At 34.9% G+C, this 21,364-nt stretch overlaps 1 protein-coding gene across 1 annotated transcript in view; it reads right to left on the bottom strand.

The window, feature by feature from the left end:
- TRPM7 (transient receptor potential cation channel subfamily M member 7) overlaps positions 1–21,364 on the bottom strand; it is a 105,959-nt gene that overhangs the window by 54,595 nt on the left and 30,000 nt on the right. Inside the window, exons 10-13 of the mRNA XM_044665170.1 lie at positions 17,598–17,670; positions 14,542–14,642; positions 7,477–7,611; positions 2,939–2,992 (exon numbers count right to left, since the gene is read on the bottom strand). Coding sequence (XP_044521105.1) covers positions 2,939–2,992; positions 7,477–7,611; positions 14,542–14,642; positions 17,598–17,670 — 363 coding nt within the window. The remainder of the gene's footprint in view (positions 1–2,938; positions 2,993–7,476; positions 7,612–14,541; positions 14,643–17,597; positions 17,671–21,364) is intronic.

The following is a 21,364-nucleotide window of genomic DNA, read 5'->3' as shown; positions in this document are numbered from 1 at the left end:
CCAATGATTTATTTGCATCTTGCATGTGTAGACTTTGACTAGGTAATAAAAAATGGTCACTGGAATTTTAAAATTCATTTCCACCTAATGGGTGGTGAAACAGCACCAGCTACAAGGGAAGAGGGAAAGAGATTCCTGACTTAGTGATATTATCTCTAGAAGGGAGCATGTTTAGTCCTGAGATCTAGGTCTAAAATTACACTCAGGTGCAAATCTAACCATTGGAGATCCTGCAGTAAAGAAGAATAGGACTTTGACTCATTCATTAATACTAAATCCTCTCAGTAATTGAAGCAAGAGTGATGTAGAGGGAAGAAACACAGGCTTCTTTCCAAATATACAAATTTCTTTCTACCTTATAAAGTAGATTTCCCCTTAGGAAAGTTATAAAATAGTGCTTAAATTCCCAAATTAAAAATAATATATTTTATATAGAACTTTAATGTTTGCAAAGCACTTTATATATATATTACTAGCTCATCTGATCCTCACAATGATCTGTGAGTTAAGAAAATTCTATGGCATTTATTGATGAGACTTAGAAAGACTAAGTAACTAACATATAGTTATATAGCCTTTAATGTAATTATGCTTTATGTTACTTGACCCATATTACTAAAATGTTTTCAAATTCTGAAATTAGCATTTGAAATTTTTGTTTTTCAGTTGTTTCAGTTCATGTCCAACTCTTCATGACTCTATTTGGGGTTTTCTTGAAAAGATACAGATGTGGTTTGCCATTTCCTTCTCCAGCTCATGTTACAGATGAGCAAACAGGGTTAAATGACTTGCCCAGGGTCACAAAGCTATTTGGTGTCTAAGGCTGGATTTGATCAGGTCTTTCTGGCTCAAGGCCAACCACACTATCTAAGCACCACACCTCCTAGCTGCCCATTTGAAATTATCATAATACAAAATATTTTTTACATGATCAGCTAAACAGATTTTTATGTAGTAGTATGAAAATCTAATCCTCATTTATCACATTGTTTCTATAAGTAAACGAAACCTAACATTCCAACAATTCACTTACACATGAACATTTTGAACACAGAATTATTATAAATCTAAACTACATAATTTTATTGGAGGGAAAAGGAATTACACCTACATGATTTTCATCACTGTAGTAAATCTTTACTTGGGATCACTGAACAAATAGATTAAATGTACAAGTCTGTGTCTATATACTCAAATGACATTATTTTAAATATCTTTTCTTCTATTATTCTCATTCTGTCAAGACCCATTCTTCCCAGATAGTCTTCCTATTTTTCTCTTCATAATTTATTTCATGAGATCTGTACTTTTCAAAAGTTTTGTAGTTTCATATTTCATATCTGTTGTGAGGATTATCTTGTAGCACAAGACCTCAAAATTCATATCAGACATCTCTACTTTATTATTTATTCTTTTTCTGCCTAAAATGAGCCTAAACTAGAAAATGTCTTCATTTTAATCACTTTTATTTTGCTCCCAAGAGTCCTTAATAAACTAATTCATTCTGCATACCAGTAAATGCAAAAAGACATATTTTAATATGGAAAACAAGATCCCCATAAATTTCCAATATGACAGGAGAATACTAGAAATGACAAACTGCAGGGGGATGAGGGGACAGAATCACTCTTAACAAAAATTTGAAGCAAACATCTTCCTCATCTGTCCCATCCTACCCAAATTTGTACTTCTTATACAAACATCTTGTTTTATATACTTCTGAAAATGCTCAAATCATTTTTGTCCCTTTTGAGTACATGATATATATATATATATATGAAGAAAAATGTACATGTAAAAAAAATTGGGCCTGTTATCACAGCAAACATATAAAGTATAGCTGCATCAACTCACGTGTTTGGTGACAGAATCAATTGTTTCTTCCTACTAGTTCACATTGCAAATGTGAAGGAAAACTCCTGAACCCAAAGCTTGCCATCTTTTCCTTTCATGCTAATCAATTAAATGTTTCCTTCTGAAAATCTTCTGAAAGAATCTTGTTAAGTGGTGCCAGTTTAAAAAAATAGAATCAATAAACAAGAATTAGAAAAAATAATCCAAATTTTCCCTACTGGATTCCAGTCTGAGGAAAGCACTAAAATGAAGAACCTAGAAACTAGAAAAACTGAAAGGGAATAAAAACTAAATACTTCCAAATTAAGAATTCACTGGGTAAGGTGTTTTAAATAAAATCATTTGAGTACATACAGACAGAGCCTTCAAAACAAACAAGAGGTTGTATAAATTGCAAATTGTAGGTCTGAACCAATATCTTGATGATCATAATTACAGCTAAGAAAATATCACAGAACCAAACAAACTCAATGACTTTTTGATGAAGGTTAAATAAGTATTTTGAAAAGTTGTATAAATGTAATACTTATATTATTTTTATTTCTGACTTATTTTGATATTATCATCCTAAAAAACTTTTATTGTTTCTGAGGAATGAGTTATAGAATATTAAAGAGTAACAAACTTTCTTTAGGAGTCATTGATGATTCCATTTTATAATTTTTAAAATAAACTTTCATTAGCAATAACTCAAATTAATATACAATGAAATCAAGATAGAAAAGGTTCCTTTGTCTTCATGACTTTTTGAGGGCATACTTATACTTATGACCAGTGAATTCATTGATGTGATAATGCACATTAAGCAATTGTTCTGCAATATAAAGACTTAGAGAAATGCCTAGAGAACACACAATTTCCCCAGGGACACATAGGCAACACAAGTCAGAAGCAGGAGTTGAATTTAATTTTTCTTAATTCCAAAACAAGCTTTCTATCCACCATACCTATGTTGAGAAATATTAGAGGAAATTTTAAAGATAGTTATTTTGACAATTAGGATAACTCTAAGTAAGAATTATCTATAAAGTCTTTTAAAAAACAAGTAAGGGCTTACAATATTTCCAAATATTGTAAAACATACCTGTTTGACATCCCGAACAAGATGAAATAACATTGGATTAGTTGGACCTTGTTTCTTTATGGAAAACGAAAAAATATGTAAATATTAAAATTTCTATAAAACTATCAATAAAACTTAGGAAGAATTCAAAGACAAAGATTTCTTTACAAAAAGGTTTTAAGCCACTGGTCATCCATATAAGAATATTCTTTTAAGGTATACCAGAGTTTTGTGATGGTCAAAGTGGACAGCATGGGCAGCTTTGTCAAAGGCTTTAATATTGTTTATAATGGTCCAGGTGACTAGGTTATGATATCAGTTTATACAGTAAAGTAAGAGGCAGTTCGTTATCATTTAAATATAACAGATTTTTCTCTGTGTGCAGGGTGGTGGTGGGAGGGGGAGGTGTGTTTGTGTGTTTGTTTTCTTACCTTGCTAGACTTTAACCTCATAAAAGACAAGGGCTATTTCATTGGTTTTTTTCCTTATATCCCCAGAACCTAGCTCACTGCTTAACAAATAGAAAGCACCTAATAAATATTTGTTGATTGAGAAATTGAAGTATTATAAAAAATTAGGATTCTTTTATACTATAGTAAAACTACTTCGACACACTTAGTGATTGTTTTTTCAACCTAACAGTAAAAGCTTATGAAATAGAAGTTATTATATTCTAGTAGAAATGTATAGAAAAACAGAAATTCACACCCACAAATATTCAGAATTTCTATGTATGAGGCTCAAATCAAGTTCCTTCTTATTTATTACTTAGCAATAAGTTCTCTCACTTTTCTAAAATCTCCTTGGGAATTTGTATCATAAAAATAGTATCGCTAATTATCTGTGACATCCTTTCATATTTTTCACAAATTCCAGGCACCTTGATATCCTCTTTTCACAGTAGACACCTAAGATAGAAATATTTTAAAAAATATTTCAGGGAAATTCAGTTTTAGAAATAAATTCTCTCACTGAGCTTCAGTTTCTTCAGCTGTAAAATGAATTAGGACTAGAATACCATAAGATCCCAAAGGTTCCATTTAGTTTAAATTTACATGAGTCTTCAAAGACTGTATCTTATTTATCATTTTGTCTCAGTTAGTGATTATCACAGTGCACTGGATAATGGTGCTTAATCAGTGATTACTGACTTTCTAATCTCCAACTAAACTGTCAACTCGTGGACAACTTTATATATATATATATATATATATATATATATATATATATGTATATGTATATGTATATGTATATGTATATGTATATGTATATTTTTTTTAATTACTCTACAGTATAGGTGGCACAGTAGTTAATAATAGATGTTCACCATTGAACAACTGGTTACAGATCAATAGGAGAAATTTTAGAATTCTTTATTACTGGTTCAATGGAAAGGAAGTGGGGTTTACTATGCAAATACTTCCTTTATAGACTTCCTTGAAACAAAACTTCCTCCTAACAATTAAGGAGTTAAAAATTCCAAATGGGATAGAGAATGAAGGAAGAACATTTGGAAAATAGTATATAGCCCTACTGAAATGAACATTGGAATGCCAGGTTCTTCATCTGTAAAAATTAGTAGATAAAAATAAACAAGTTAGTCCTTTTTCTAGATCTAAACTGCTATGGATCTCTTTCTTCCTTTCTTTCTTTTAAAAAACAAAATAAAATCTTGACTTCTATCTTGGAATTGATATTTAGTATCAGTTCCAAGGCAGAAGAGCAGTAAATGCTAGGCAACTAGGATTAAGAGACTTGCCTAGGGTCAGAGAACTGGGCAGCATCTAAGACCAAACTTGAATCCAGGACCCGTCTCCAGGCCTGGTTCTCTATCCACTGCGCCACTTAGCAGTCTCTATGGATCTGTTTCTAAACAGACTTACATAAAATTAAATATAAGCACAGCAAGGAAGAAAAATGTAAAACTAAGAATTTTAAATGTCTTAAAATTTTTAATTGTGTTCAAAGCTAGGTAAATTTATTTTAAGTAATGAAAATAATGAATTGTATTCCAGAACTGGAGAAGTCATCCTTGACATTTGTAAAAATATGGGAAAGACTTTGAGGAAGGAAAATAAATTTTTAAAAAAAGTCTTATTGTATCTTTTTAAAATTTATTTTATTTTGCCATTATTAATGGCATTTCCAGATAAAGCCTACACACCACTGAGCTTCGAAAACCACCAACTAATCAAAACTAATGGGCAAACTAACCTTAATCTGATAGCATATGCTAAATCATGTTAACAATAGGTGTACCCAAAGCAATAATGAAAGAAGACACACTACCTCAAATTTTCTCCAAAATTAGGGGTGTCTGTTACAATTATATAGTGTGTGAAGAATATTACTGGGGGAGGGGGGAGAGACACATGACTTGGATCACAAGGATAGAATGGAAACTCTGGTGCCCCTTGGAGTCAGCCGGAAAAGCCAGGGATCATGAGGCAGGATGGATGGCTGCCTCCCTGGGTGGCCCAGGAAAAAGAGCAAGAACATAGTTGGCTCAGAAGGCATGACATGTAAGAGTCAGTGAGTGGGTGGAGAGAAAGTTTGATAAACTGAGAGGCAAGACTGAATTTTCGGTCTCCCCACTGCCGGGTTGTCCCTGACTGACTCACTCACTCATTCTCTCTCATCTTCCTTCCCTTCTCCTGTCTGTCAATAAAATCATAATAAAAATCATTAAATATACAGCCAGTTTCACAATTTCCCCCCTCACAATAGCATTTGGCTTCATTTTAGTAAATAGCAGATTCCAAAAGCATAAAATGTAATGAAAAATTGGAAGTTTGGGGAACTAGAAGGGGAAGCTCTTTATCTGGCACAGAATTAAAAGATAAAGGAGTACAGTGAATCATTTTAAAATAAATGATATAATTTAAGGATAAAAGGAATGATAATTATGTAAAAGTGCAATTCTCAAATCTTTTGGTTTCAGGACTTCTTAATATGCTTAAAAATGATCAAGGACCCCAAAGAGCTATTTATATATACCACGTTAAAAATTAAAACATAAATTTAATAGTATTTCTTTAGTAAAAGATTTAAAATTAGTAAGCCCATCATATACATGAAAGATAAATAGTACAATTCCTAAAACAATTTTTAAAAAATCGTATTTGGGAAATCTCCTTAATGTCTGGCTTAATAAAAGACAGCTATATTCTCACATCCATTGTTACAGTAAATCTTTTATGATATATTGCTTTGGCTGAAATATATCCAATTCTTGTTTAGTATAAGCAGACCTTTCTGTATAATTCCTCCTTCCTTTCTAAGTGGTCCTGACCTCTTGGTGGGTAATATGGGCTACTTCAAGAGGTTTCAGTGCATGGAGTAGATGACCCCTGGGGGCTGCACTTGAGCTGCTACCACTGAATTTTCATAAAGAACTATCTATATACCTCCCCCCAAAAAAACCAGGCCTCACTCAGATATGTACTTGGGAAAGTGCATATTAATATGTAAATAATGCCTTAGCATTAATATGAAAATATGTTTTAATACAATGGATGCCCTTTGGGGACCCCCCACCAGGGGTTGATGGAATACACTTTAAGAACCTTTCGCATAGTCATTACACAGGGGGAAATGGAAAATACAAGTTAAGATTCTCCCAAATTAATTCATTATCTACTCCAGTGGTTTCCTAATGCCTTCAGGATAAAAACAACAACAACAACAACAACCCTCTTTGGCATTCAAAATCCTTTGTAAGCAAAGCCTTCTCTCCCATCCCATCTTTTACCCTCTTCTTACATCTTTATCTACCTCCACATATTCTCTGATCCAGTGATACTAGCCTAGTTGCTATTCTACAAACAAGACACTATATCTCTTGGCTGAAAATGTTCTGGACAGTTTTCCTAACCATCTCTGATAAAAATGCTTTCTTTCTTCATCCCTTCTAGTTACAATACTACCTTGCCAGAAAGTTTTTCCCAAACCCTCCTAATTCTAGTGCCTTCCCTCAGTTAATGATTTCCTATTTAACTGTTATATATTTTATTCATACATATTTGTTTGCTAACTGTCTCCCCCATTAGACTGTGAGCTCCTTGAAGACAGAGACTGTTTACCTTTCTTTTGTATCCTCAGTGTTTAGCACATAGTAAGTACTTAATAAATACTTTTGGACTGACAGACTAAGATGTAGACACAAATGAACATAAAAGATGGAAAGACATGATGTTGACAGTACTGGTTACAAACCTTAAAAATACTATAATAGTCTCCCCTTATCTGGGATTTCAGTTACCAAAAGTCATTCCAGGGGGAGGAAGAAGGAAGGGAAAAAGGGGCTGCCACCAGATAATGGAGGGGACTTTCTGTAAATGTAGGCCACTTTTGGGGGTGGGGGGAAGCAGAGAAGTACTTGGTAGAGGGGAAGATAAGGGAGAGAGCACACACACACACACACAAATATATATATAGTCAGTAGGTGTTTACTTATATCTGAGGTTTCAGGCACTTGTGGCAGGTCTTGGAACATACTCCCAGGGGATATGGGGTCCCTATAGTACTTTTGATATAACTTAAAAATTTTAAATACTTACTGTGTTATAAAGTTCTTCTAGCCTAGGAATTGTAAGGAATTTGTGCATGCTTACTCCATTTTCAATAAGAAGTTTTACAAATGCGACTCTATCCATTACAAGTGCATCTAACATAGCTTGTTCCAAGGATCCAACCTAAAAAACGGGGGTCAAGATAAATAATACATTTAAGCAATGTTAATTAAATAAGACTTTTTACAAATGTAAAAATGAGTACATCTGAATCTACCCTGAATTTACATTTTTTTTTTTTTAATCCTGGGACTCCATTCTAGGAGAATAGGGCCACAACCCGTAGGCAATGGGACACATAGTCGCTCAGGGTCACCCAGCTGGGAAGTGTCTGAGCCCGGACTTGAACCTAGGACCTTTCGTCTCTAGGCCTGGCTCTCAATCCACTGAGCTAGCCCAACTGCCCCTACTTTAGGTTGCAGTTTCTTTAGCAGATGTAGTTTTTACAGGGTGGGGTTGCTAGCCCCACGCCCAACCCTCCTCCTTTTTTTCATCCGGGCTAGGGACCATCCTTGGCCCAGGAGTGGTAAGGGTGGGCAGTAGGGGTCAAGTGACTTGCCCAAGGTCACACAGCTGGAAGTGTCCGAGGCCGGACTTGAACCTAGGACCTCCAGTCTCTAGGCCTGGCTCTTAATCCACTGAGCCACTCAGCTGCCCCTGAATTTACATTTAGTTTGTCCTAAATAATGATGGAATAGAATTCTATTAAGTCAAGTGAAAAAAGAAGAAGATTCAGATTCAGGCTGCCAGAATGGGAAAAGATATTCTTTGGAACAATATGAAACTTATTTTAAAAAATGAATAAACAATCTGAGTGACTGCGATAAAAGGTAAAATGTAAAGCATTTGCTTTGTATTACTTAATATTTATGAAACCAGTGCACAAGAGCACACACATCACTTACATTTAAATTTTTTTCAACAAAAATGGAAGGAAAACTGGCTATGATTTCAGCCAAAAGTAGAACAAATGCACATTTGTTATATAAATAGAAACCATACAGAAACAAGAGGTTGTCCCAACTAAATTTTACAATTGCTTATATTCTCCAGAAAAGAAAAAGATAAACATAAATAACTGAATGACACCCTCAGAGGAAGCATTTCCATGAATGAACAAGAAAGGTCTGAGAATATAAGATGTTCATTTTAGTCAATCAATAAGCATTTAACTGCTTACTGTCTTCCAGTCACTAGGCTAAGTGGAAGGGGTATGAAGAAAAGCAAAAGTCAAAGGATTCACAGACTAAGAGAGAAGACAACCTGAAAACAGTTATGTACAAACAAGTCTTGGGAGATAATTAGTAGAGGGCAGGTAGTAGCATTAAGGATCATCAGGCAAGGATTCTCAGAAAAGATGAATTTTTAGCTGGAAATCAAAAGTAAGCCAAAAAGTCAAAAGGTAGAAGGACAGCACTGCAGGTTTGGGGAACAAGAAGTCTAGAGAAGGAGTATTTTATGTGAGGAGCAATACAGTGTCAATGGATTGAAGAGTATGTTATAGGGTGTAAGTTTTAAGATTAGAAAGGGAAGAAGAGGTCAGGTTGTAAAAGATCTTGCTAAAGAGAGGATTTTATATTTGATTTTCTAGATATGTGATGGTGAACCTATGACACAGTTCTGTGGGCATGCCCATGCCTGTGTCCTGGCAATTGCTCCCTTCCCCCTCTCCACTGTGCCTCCTTGTACCTCCCCGTCCCTCTATGCTTATACCCTTTCCCTGAGCAGAGCACTCGGGCCATACTCCTCCCTTTCTCACACTGGCCTCACCCCCTAAAAAAAAATCTCCACTTTCTTGCTTCTTTCCCAGCCAGCCACCAGTTTGGGGGGTGTGTGTGTGTGTGTGTGTGTGTGTGTGCGTGTGCGTGTGCGTGTGTGCGTGTCTGTGTGTGCGTCTGTGTCTGTGTCCTCATTCCCAAAGGCTAACTGTACTCCCTCTGTCCTCCTCCCAAATAGGTTGTAATTCAATAGACAGTCCTAGGGAAGTTGGATACAGGGATGGGTCCCATGGCTGCAGGAGGTGGCTTCTCTGGGGATGGGGGAGGGGGAGGGGTTCTTAGTCTGGGCCACTCCCCGCCTTGGGCTTCCCCCACCTTCCCAGCTGATCCAAGCTGGGCAGCAGCCTCCTCCCTTGGTCTACCCCTGGGGAGGCTAGATACAAGGACGGACCCCATTGTTGTAGGAGGCAGCTTCCTCCCAGGCAGGCACAAGATAGCTGGCAGCGCAATCTCTGCCCCAGAACTCAGGGGAGGGGACACTCAGTTTCTGAGCACCTCTTCCCAGGCATCTTTGGAGCAGCCCTCTTACTCTGCCCCCAGGTCCCCATGGCCATGGGAAGCAGCAAGATCCATAAAAGGTTCTAACAGGTTCACCATCACTGTTCTACATGATAAGAATTTTAATTGGAGTTAAATGAGTATGTTGGGTTGAAATGTTCAACTCTCTAATTTAGGAAAATTAATTGGCTAGCTGAGTAGAGAATGGATTAGAGAAGAGACAGAGATACCAGGAAGGTAAAATCAACAGCACATGGAAAAAGATTAGATATGGGAGAATGAGAAGTTGAAGATGACCCGAGGCTATAAGTTTAGGTAATTGGGAAAATGGTTCTTCCAACAAAAATAGAGAAAATAAGTGGGAAAGGTCTGAGAAAATAATGAGTTCAACTTTGGAGATGCTGAGTTTAGGATGTCTATGAGACATCTAACGATATGAAACTAGAGGTTAGGTTAGGTAAGTAGATCTATGAATCAACAAAGAAATAACTGAAAGCAAGGGAGCTGAGTAGGTCATCCAGTGAAACAGTACAAAGAGGGAGGAGACCTAAGACACAATCCTATGGAGTACTCACAGAAAATGGGTGTGACCTGAACAAAGATCCAGTAAAGTAGACTAAGGAGTCATCAGATAAGTAAGGTAGGAGGTAAATCAGGATAGAGTAGTGTCATAGAAACCTAGAAAGAAGAAAATATCAAGAAGAGAGTGATCAATAGTATTAAAGTATCTTCAGAGAAGTCAAGAAGGATGATGAATGAGAAAGCAGATTGAGGAGAAAAATATATGACAAAGACCTGAAAGTCATGACCAAAGAAAGAACCTAGACTTTATAATTCAAGAAATCTTAACAAAAAACTAATCAGATCTTAGAACCAGAGGAAATAGTGAAATTTTTTTATCTCTCTTCAAGTTTCCTACAGTTTGTTTTTCTCCACTCTCAACTAAGAACCCTGCCTCACATTTTGCTGGAAAAAGAAAAGACTGTTCACAAGATCTCTCTTGGAAATAGAAAGAATCTACCAAGTACCTTCTGAAACAAATTCCGAAATGAAAACTCCCAGTAACATAGCAATATATAATTCAGTTTCCAGGTCAAAGGGGAAAAAACACAAACAAAAAATTCAAGTAATGGGAGCAACAAATGAGAGCTTAAAGCCAAGTATTATCTTACGGGGGGAAACAGTATTATCTTCCAAGGGGAAAAGACAAATTACTTATGGAAAGGCCACAGCTAATAGAAACTTGGAAGTTCAAACACAGGAATAAAGAGAAACATAAAATGGTAAATAAGAACAAAAAAGGACTAAACAAGGATAATTCGCCAGCCTTCTAATAGGCCAACTAGGTGGTATAATGAATAAAGCACAGGAAAGTCAAACCCATCCTCAGATACTTCATGTTTGCAAGTCAAAGTCACTTAATCTTTATTCTTCTCAGGTTCCTCATCTACAAAATGGGGATAATAATAAAAACTACCTTACATGGCTTTTTTAAGGATCAAATGAGACATCTATAAAGCATTGAGCACAGTGCCTGGCACATAGTAGGCACTTGATAAATGCTTATTTCCCTTTCCTGCTTTCCCTAATTTAGGGAAATGATATATGTGTACCTTCTGCAACCTATCATAATCATAGCTAAAGAAGAAGTCTACTTAGACCTACAAGTAGTTCTAAAATGTCTTGATGATCTTAAAAATAAGACTGGAAAAAGAAGGGAAAGAAGAATACATTAGGGAGGGAAAGCGATAGGGAAATTCTCTTAGGGTGGTACAGACAAGCATCTACAGAAAGAACAACAGGAAGTGGGAATGAATAACTGAGACATGAACCTAAACTGGCTATAGGGGAGAAGAACGAATACAAAGTTATAGAACACAAAGAAAATATACACAAATACATCTCAGTCAAGATGGAGATAAAAAGGAGAAGGGAGAAACAGTGTGAGGGTAGATTAAGGGAATAACTATTCCTAAGCAAAACTCTAAATTTTAAAAAAAGGGCTTTTTGAGGTGGCATTGAGGAGAAATTGATGACAGGCTGAACAATTAATGGAATACTATTGTGCTATGTAAGAAATGATGAAGGGTCGAGATACCTGGGAAGACTTATAAGAACTGATGTAGAATAAAGTGAACATACCAGAATAATTTGTATAGTGACAAGAATGAATGATGTGGAAAACACACACAGTCACAGACACACCCTCTTTTAGCCAATTAGACACTGTAAATGCAGACATCTATTTTGCTTTACTACACATGTTTGTAACTGGGGTTTTGTTTTTCATTCAGCATTTGAAAGGATGGAAGGAGAGGCAGGATTCTGCTGATGGGGGGAAAATTTTTAACTAAAGAGAAAAAAGAGAGGGGCAGCTAGATGGCTTGGTGGGTTGACAGCCAGGCCTAGAGATGGGAGGTCCTAGTGTCAAATCTAGTCTCAGACACTTCCCAGGTATGTGATTCTGAGCAAGTCACTTAACCCCCATTGCCTAGCCCTTACTGCTCTTCTTCCTTAGATCCAATACATAGTATTGAATCTAAAACAAAAGGTAAGGGTTTTTAAAAATAGACATAAGAGGATAGAGATCATGGAAGAACAATCTGCTAGAGAAGATGGGATAGAATAGGATCAATTGGGCATGTAGTTTGCTTGGATAAGTGAAATGACAAGAGAAGGGAATTTTATAGTTTAGAAAATGGAAGTGGAACATTTTTAGGTAGTGGAAAGATCAAGGGTATGATCATTTTTGTGTATAGATGAGATGGAAAAGTAGATAGTGAAATACGAAAAAGTTGATAAATTTGTGAGATTAGGGAATTTGAGAGAGTACCACTATGTATGGTGAAGTTTCCTTATAGAAAAAGTTAAGGATGTGAGGAGAGAAGAAAGACCGGGAGCTAGGCACTGAACTCATTAAGGAAATAAGAGAGTGTTCAGAAGGTTGGTAGACAACTACTACCAAGATTCTGACTAGATAGTAGATATGGATAGAGCCAATTTTAAATGAGGTGCTAATATGTGATAGTGGCAGAGAGATTTGGAAATGGAACTTGAGAGTAAGAAATATTTTGAAATTTTGGCGACTATCAGTGAAGTCCAGGAAATGAGTGAAATTATATTCAATATTAGAAAATGGATGCCATCAAACTATTAAGAATGAATTTAATCCAAAAGAAGACGTATAAGAAGTTATCTTTATAATTATTTTGCAGGAGTGATTATGAATGTGGAACACAAAATATAACTCAAATTTTAAAAACTATGGTATTATTTTTATTGAAACCTCCTCCTCCCCCGCCACCCTTTATATTCTTTGTTATAAGGGATTGCTTAATAGCAAGAAAAGTAGGGATAATCTGAGAAATAGAACACAAAAACAAAAAAATATGAATAAATTTATTTTCAAAAGTAAAAAAACATTCAGAAGAATGTGGAAGAATGTCTCTGAGGGAAATGTTGATATTACTGTGTTAAATAAATATAGAGATAAAGAACTAGATGGGCAAACTGAATTCTCAGATAATTGAACTACATTTACAAATGCAGGCTGGCAGAATCTTTGCAATTTATATTTTAAAGAGTTGCCTAAGGCATCCAGAGGACCAAGACTCAGGCTACTGATGTAGCACTACAGTCTTAAGCGTACGGAAAGGGTCAGTGGGATGTATATATATAATTTTTATAATTCTTCTCTTAGGCTTTAAAATAGCAGTAGAGCCAGCAGTATGATTACCACTAGCAAGCTATACCCAAATGAAATCAATGTTTTATCTTCAAAGAATATTATTTTCTATTTCAAAAGTCCAATCCACTTATATAGTTTTTTGTAAGTCTTGGATGGGATACAAACATCTCATTTCTTTCTAATCTCAAATCTGAAATACAAGACTGACCTGTCCTGACAAAACTACATTTGTCAAGTAATGTAATAAAAAGAAATGTTAATGTCAATAAAATTAAAGGTCTTTTGAAGAGTTAACTGGTTATTGCTAAGCTACAAGTGAATAAAAATTAATTAGGGTGTTATTTTTAAAAAGTCTTTTCTCGTGTAGACCTTCCCTACATAAAAGACTTATTTTCTTTATAGGTTATAATGTTAAAAACCAACTAGCAAAATGACAAGAATTAATTGTATTTGAATCCTAATACTAAAGTATATTACTAGGGGTCACAGTTCATTTCTAGAATGAATATCTTCATTGGTTTTCAAAATTCTGGATTTTAAATGCAGTTGATATTAAAAAAAAACACCTTTAAAAGGGCCTACTCTCAAATTTATCAACTTTTAGTTGAAATTCTGGATAACAACAGTGTTGATGAAGGCTGCATTGCTATCAGTGAGAATTTTAAATACAGTATGTGCCACCAGGCACAGAAGAAACATTGAATGCACCAAAATCAAGAACCAGTAGGTGCAGGGCCCTGATATATAAGAATGAAAATAATAATTTTCCCCCCTGAGGAGCTTCGAATTCAGTAAAAGAGGATAAGTATATCTTAAAATACATAGGCAGAAAATGATAAGGGTAATAGCAATGTTTTGATAGTGTTAGAAGAAACAAGAACAGGGAGAGACCACTTTTAGTTGGAGGAAATCTAAATGGATCTAGAGATCAAAAGGAATAATTAAGAAGTTTACCTGGGCTTGTTTTCACATTGGGTATATCCATTAATGGAAGGGAAAAAAGTCAAATCATAGGCTGAATATTATGCAATCACTCAGGTTATTACATAAACTTCCAAGTTTCATTGAGAATAAAGACTGTTTACATACCAGCCACTGTTGTCCATAAACAAATACATGATTTTTGGCAATATCGACTCTATCCCATGCCAGTGTAAGAACAAGTTGGTCAAATGCAGATGCATTAGTGCCTGAATCAAATAAGGGGATATGTATCAGCATTTAAATTTCACAAAGTCATCATCTTTTAAAACATGAATATAATTCCCCTAGAAGAGTGATGGGCAAACTTTTTAAAGAGGGGGCCAAAGGAAAGGAAATGTTCATCTGTTGGTCTGTTTTTAAGGCAACTCTTTTGAAATTTCATTGTATTGTATCCTAATCATTGTATTCGTCATATTAGAAATGATGTTTTGTGGCCAGATAGAACATTTCAGGGGGCTGCATCTGGCCCCAGGGCCTTAGTTTGCCCATCACCATCCTAGAAGACAAGCTAAATCTATCAAAAACATTTTCTACTCTACCATAAAGGTTTTGTGTGCGTGTGTGAGTTTAAAGGGGAAAAAAATTACCATCACCTCAATTTAATTCACCAAACATATATTTTTTTAAAAGGAGGCAAATAAAGACTACCAACTCTTGCCAAAATAAGTGGTTTGGGGGGAGAAGGGAAGACACAGAGAGACAGAGAGAACACATTAAAAGTATGTGTTTTGAAAGTGTTTTCAATGCCAAGCTGAGGAATTTGATTTTTTTTCCAAAAAGGAAGAAAAAATGAAGATTTTAAGGAGAGCAATGATCAAACTATTATTATTATTATTTGTTATTGTTATTATTATCATTATTGTTATTTTGGCAACTCTGAATAGAATGAGTTGAAGAGGGTGAAGAACAAATAAGAGTATATTGCTATATTACAAAAGAGAATTGAAGAAAACCTGTAATAGAATAGTGGCCATGTAAAGTAGAGAGAAGGGAACAAGATGTTAGACTTGACAGCTGACTACTGGGTACAAGAGACTTAGAGGGAAGAAAATGTAGGCTGACACTTGACTTGTAACTTCGGTGCCTAGAAAAAAGACTGTCCTCAAAAGTAACAAATGAATTTGAGTGAAAGAACAGTTTAGGGGGAGAGATATTATGTTAAATTAGAGGTACAGATAAGATAATCAGAGGGAGATGTCCAGAAGGAATAAACTAAGGAGTTCAGGAGGGGAAAAAAAAATTAGGTATGGATAAGTTTATATTCTGAGTCGCTTTTCCCTGTTGGATGGTTAGATTCTTGAAGGCAGGGGTTGAGAGTCCTTTCTTTGTATCCTCAGCACTTAGCACAATGCCTGGTAGATAGTAAGGACTTATTAAATGTTTATTGATTCTAACTCTGGATAGAAAGTTGGGAAGGGAGGGAGGTAGACAATTTGGATCTTATAATTTCAAAAAGCATATGTTAAAAATTGTTATTACATGTAATTGGGAAAGAAAATTTATGTATGTATTTATTTACATACATACATATACATGAGATCACTGGTAACTTTTTTTTTTTAACCCGTAACTTCTGTGTATTGGCTCCTAGGTGGAAGAGTGGTAAGGGTGGGCAATGGGGGTCAAGTGACTTGCCCAGGATCACATAGCTGGGAAGTGTCTGAGGACAGATTTGAACCTAAGACTTCTCGTCTCTAGGCCTGACTCTCAATCCACTGAGCTACCCAGCTGCCCCCACTGGTAACTTTAAAAAGAGCATTTTCAGTGGAATTATGAGGTCAGAAGATAATTTGTAAAAGGTTAAGAAGAGATTGAAAAGAAACAAAGTGAAGGCATCTCTTGTAGACAGCCTTTTTTGACATGTTTAGCCATAAAAGGTAAAAGTTATAGGATGATAATCTCCTAGAATGGAAGGATCAAATGAGTTTTTTTTTCAAGATAGGCAACCCCTGGACATGTTTCTAACCAGCAAGAAATGAGCCAGCACACAAGGAAAGATTGAAAATAAGTGAAACTGTAGGGATAACAGAGGGGGCAATCTGTTAAAGGAGAAGGGATGGAATGAGATCACTTGAGCAAAAAGAGGTGTTAGTCTTGTCCTAGAATAAAAAAGAAAAAAGAATTTTCATTATTCTTTGCAGAGGTGGGCAAATAATATATTGTGAAATATGGCATATGTTGTCATTATTAATGTTTGGGTGGGTTTTCTTAATTTTTTTTACCTCTTTCTTTTTTATTCCATTTTTACAAGGCATGATCCATTGTGGGGGGGGAGGAATAGAAATGGGGTGGGCAGGCCGGAAGGGGTGGAGAGAGATATATTTTAACATTTGAGACTGTGAAGGAAATGGAAGAAAGAATATGCAATGAGAAAGATGGGAGAAGAGGGAAACACTCAGTTTGCCAATCACACTAATGGGTCCATGACTTAAGAATCAAACTGGAATTCCCAGTAATGTCAACCTTCTCTATAAGAACTTCAGGAAAGAAATATTGCCTTTCTGAAGACAGAAGGATAGGGGGTATAGACTGAGAATAATAGCAGTGATATACAAGGAATTAGATGGCCAATTGTGATACTACTTATTGCACTAACTCCTGATGTCTCATTCCCTTTATTCATGAAAGTATCAGCTTATCAGAGAATGAAATTAAGTAATGAATTTATTTCTGAGTGAGCTGCCTCCTCATTTTGAATATGGAATTATTCTGCTTAGTTTGTGAAAACTCAACTCTCAACTTAATAAGACTAAAACAGCTTTCTTGAGCAAAGTAACTTTGCAAAAGAATTAGCTGGGTAAAGAAAACATGTGTCTTTTCACACAATAATCATTTTACATACAATTATAATGACTGAGCTTGTCCTAGAAAAAAAGTTAGAAAAGAACCTTCCTTATTTTTTGCAGAGGTGAGCAAATCTTTTATTGTGAAATATGGCATATGTTGTCACTGTTAATATTTTGGTGGGTTTTATTTTCTCTTTTTTTGGTAACCTTTTTTTTAAATTCCATTTTTACAAGGCATGATTCATTGGGGGAGAGAGGAATGGAAGAGGAGGATGGGAAGGGGTGGATAGGGATAGATTCCATTTTTTAAATGAAGGAAACATGTTACATAGTACAGAATTTTAGACATCTTTTAAACAAAGTTTCAGATCTTACCTTTTAGCAGTGCTGTAAGTATTGCAACATCTATATCTTGATGTTCATCTGATCCAATATGGAAAACAGTTATCTGTTGCAAAAGAGTAATACATGCATTTCTATTCATTTTAATCTTCACTATACCAAGCAATCTCTTATTGTTATTTTAAGTGAGAAATAAAATTATGTCAGCAGAAATTTGCATTTCAGCATCACTTTTAAAAAAAAGACAAGATATACTAATTCAAAAACCACAAAGATGCAATTATGGTAAGATTTCAAGGGAGTTTATATAATCTCACTTACATGAGGTAAATGACCATTTAATGTGTTGTATATTTCAAGAATTGATATGATTCCTGGAATGCTGAGTTGAATTTAAGTTATTCTTGTACCTTTGAAAAAATTCATAATAATCTCCCCAAGAATGTTTAGTATAAATATAATCAGAATTTATATTGGGTGACATCTAAATCTTAATCAGTCCAAAATGAAACCAAAACCAGTTGGTTCCTATAACAATCAACAAAAACAAGAGAAAGAAACTTAAGAGACCATCTAGGCCAATTCCATTACTATATAAAGGAAGAAACTGAGATGCAGGAATAAGAATTAACTTTTCTACAATAAGAAGGATTCCATAATATTTTAAAGATAAACTAATCAGACCATTTTTTAAGAAATGGTTGAAGATGATGTAAAGCAGGCAATTTTCAGAGGAAGAAATTCAAGCTATCAATGAAATATGAAAAAACTTCAAAATTATTAGTAATTAGGGAAATGCAAATCAAAACAGCTGTGAGGTTCTAAACTTACTTATCAGATTGAAAAAGATCATAAAAAAGTAAAATGATAATTGCTGGAGAGGCTCTAGAAGGATAGGCATACTAAAAATGAACTGCTAGAAGTGCTGTGAATTGTTCCATTCTGCAAAGCAATTTGAAATTATGTTTAAAAAAAAATCATAGTACTCTCCATTTATATAGTAAAAATTACTAGATCTAGACCCCAAAAAAAGATCAAAGAGAAAGAGGCACACGAAAATATATTTATAGCAGCTTTTTACTACTATAGCAAAAAAGCAGAAATTTATAGTGTGGCCGCCTATTGGGGAATGGTTAAACAAATTATGAAGTACAAATTTAATGAAATTTCATTGCCCCATAAGAAATGATGAAAGAGCCAGTTTCAGAGGAAACTATAAAGATTTTTATGAACTGGTAAGAGTAAAGTGAGATGAAATGAGAGGGCAATTTTTACAAAGACATTTTAAATAGAAACGACTTTGAAAAATGTCAAAACTCTGATCAATACAATGACAAAATTGTGATTCCAGAAAAGCAAAGATGAAGCACATTAATGATGTCCAAAATAACTGACAATTCCAAACTGGAAAATGAAAAATATATTTTTGGACATGGCCAATGTAGAAATTTGTTTTGATTGTTATGGAAGTTTTTGTTTTTTATTTTTATTTTTTAATTAATTATGCGGGAGTGGGAAATAGTAGGGAGAGGAAATAAAATGATGGCTCAGTTAAATAATAAAATATTAAAAATTTTAAGTTAGATTTATTTCATTTGATCACAAAAATAGTTTTTTTTAAAGGACAAACTGGTCAATTCTTATCAACTGTCCAGATGTGGAAAACTAGCCTTTCTAACATTATAATAGTCTTGATGGACAAAGACACACACCCTTCCCCACTCCACATGGTCCTACTCACCCCCTACTAGGTTTATAGAGATAACAAACATTGAAAAGGTATTTCCCAAGTATTTCTCTAAAATATAATGATTAAAATTATTTTTGATAGTTTTTATAAAAATTCCATATCCTAAACATAGTCTGAGTGTATCTATCTCTTCAAAATAATCTTTCATTCTTCAAGAGTTTTCATAAACAGAAAATGTTATATATATATGTCAGCTGCTACCTCTTCAAGGACTTCCTTATATTCTAATCTAAGTGAGTTAAAAAAAAAATACCATCCTATCTATTAAACTAGATCTCTAATTCATAATGTATTCTGAAAGTCTAAGCACATTATTTCATACATGATGTATTTAATTTAGTTCTTTGCATCAATATAGGTATGAAGAAGTTCTACAAGTATTAGAACATAGTTCATCTCACTGACAGGTTAGGTAACTTGATCATGGATTATATGTCAGAGAAGACTGAAGACATAACTTGAACCCAGGTCTTACTGACATATTTTTGAATAACCATCTGGAAATCTGTAATCGATATTCAATAAATCAATATATTTAATAATAATAATGGTAATTCTAAGTTCCATTGAGAAGAGATAAGGAGGAACTTATCTTGATGTTAAATACAAACTTGAAAAATATAAATATGGCAAAATAAAGAATTAAAATTAAGCACAAAAGGAAACAGGTTGTGTGAGCAACAAATGAAGAATTAAATAGTCTCCAACCCTTTGAATCTCTCAAAATTTTTCCCAAACAGGAATTATATGCCAAGAATAAAGTAACTCTAGCAGCTTCCATGGTCTAGAAGACCTAGAATCCAAAAGAAAGTTTAAAACAAGATAAAACAAAACTGGAACCCAGGAAATGACAATGATACTCAGCTTACTCAGCAGCACTCTTCCATTATCTCCAAGATACAACACAGGGTTATAGCAAAAACATCGCTTTAACCATTTCCAGACTTCATACTGTGGAAATTTGTAGGAACCTAAACAGTCAGCTTGGCCACAGCCTATCAGGACCAAAAGTTTTATAAGGGCTACAATCCAAAAACATTAGTGCTGCATATCTCTGAACTGCCAGTGTAGGGAAGGGCAGGCATTGCTGGTGTCAAGAGAAAAATAGCTCTGAACTACTGGTGCCGGGCCAGAGAACTAAGGAACAGAGGGAGTAGGAGAGATCACCAGGACAAGATGAAGGAAGTTGGGGGTAGGGGTACCGTGCAGCAGTCCTCCAATCCCAAGAGATAAAGCCCAGCATCCAGCTGGGGTTAGTTCTATCACCTGGGACTAGGGTGAACCATGAATGCTCAGTATGAGAGAAGTCTAAGAGGCTCTGAGATTCAATCCCCAAAGGAACCATAATCATAAGGGGTTTAAAAAGTGGAATAAGGAAAATAGGGGGTAAAAGGGAAGGAAGGAAACTGAAAGTTCCAAAGATTGTTGGAAGGAACTCTGAGGGCCCTGATAAATTAATAGGAAAAAACCTAACAGAAGACATCCAGATCTAGTAAACAAGTTAAAGCATCTATGAAAAAGTACTGCAAAATAAAAAGAAAATGATATAATACTTGATAAGAAAAAGGAACTTGAGAAATTTGAGGACACTTCCAGAGTGGTTTAAAAGAGAAATGAGAATTATGACAGAAAAATGTATGTCCTGCACAGCAAAAATAATGAGCAGAATAGAAAAACTTGAATTCATAACGAAAGGCTCATCAAAGAAACAAAAGAATGAACAACACAGTGGGAATATAAATACACAGAAGGGAAGGGCAACCTGGAAGAGAAACAAAAAGCAAGAAAACATGCTCGCCATGCAAGTGAAACATATGGATATCAACAACATGAAATGTAAAGACAATCTATCTAAGGGAACTTGAAAGAAGAACAAAGCAGACAAAAAAGCCTTAATACCATAATGAAGGAAATAAAAGAGAACTGCCCAGATCTTCTAAATGTAGAAAATGAAATTTCAATTGAAAAGATTCATAGTCTGTGTGTTTGTGTCAAATGCCACAAATTCTAAAACGCAGTGATTAAATTTAACAAGTCAATCCAGAAACAA

The sequence above is a fragment of the Gracilinanus agilis genome, chromosome 2, assembly GCF_016433145.1.
Source record: "Gracilinanus agilis isolate LMUSP501 chromosome 2, AgileGrace, whole genome shotgun sequence".
Lineage (NCBI taxonomy): Eukaryota > Metazoa > Chordata > Mammalia > Didelphimorphia > Didelphidae > Gracilinanus > Gracilinanus agilis.
This window is presented reverse-complemented; position numbering and strand designations above follow the sequence as displayed.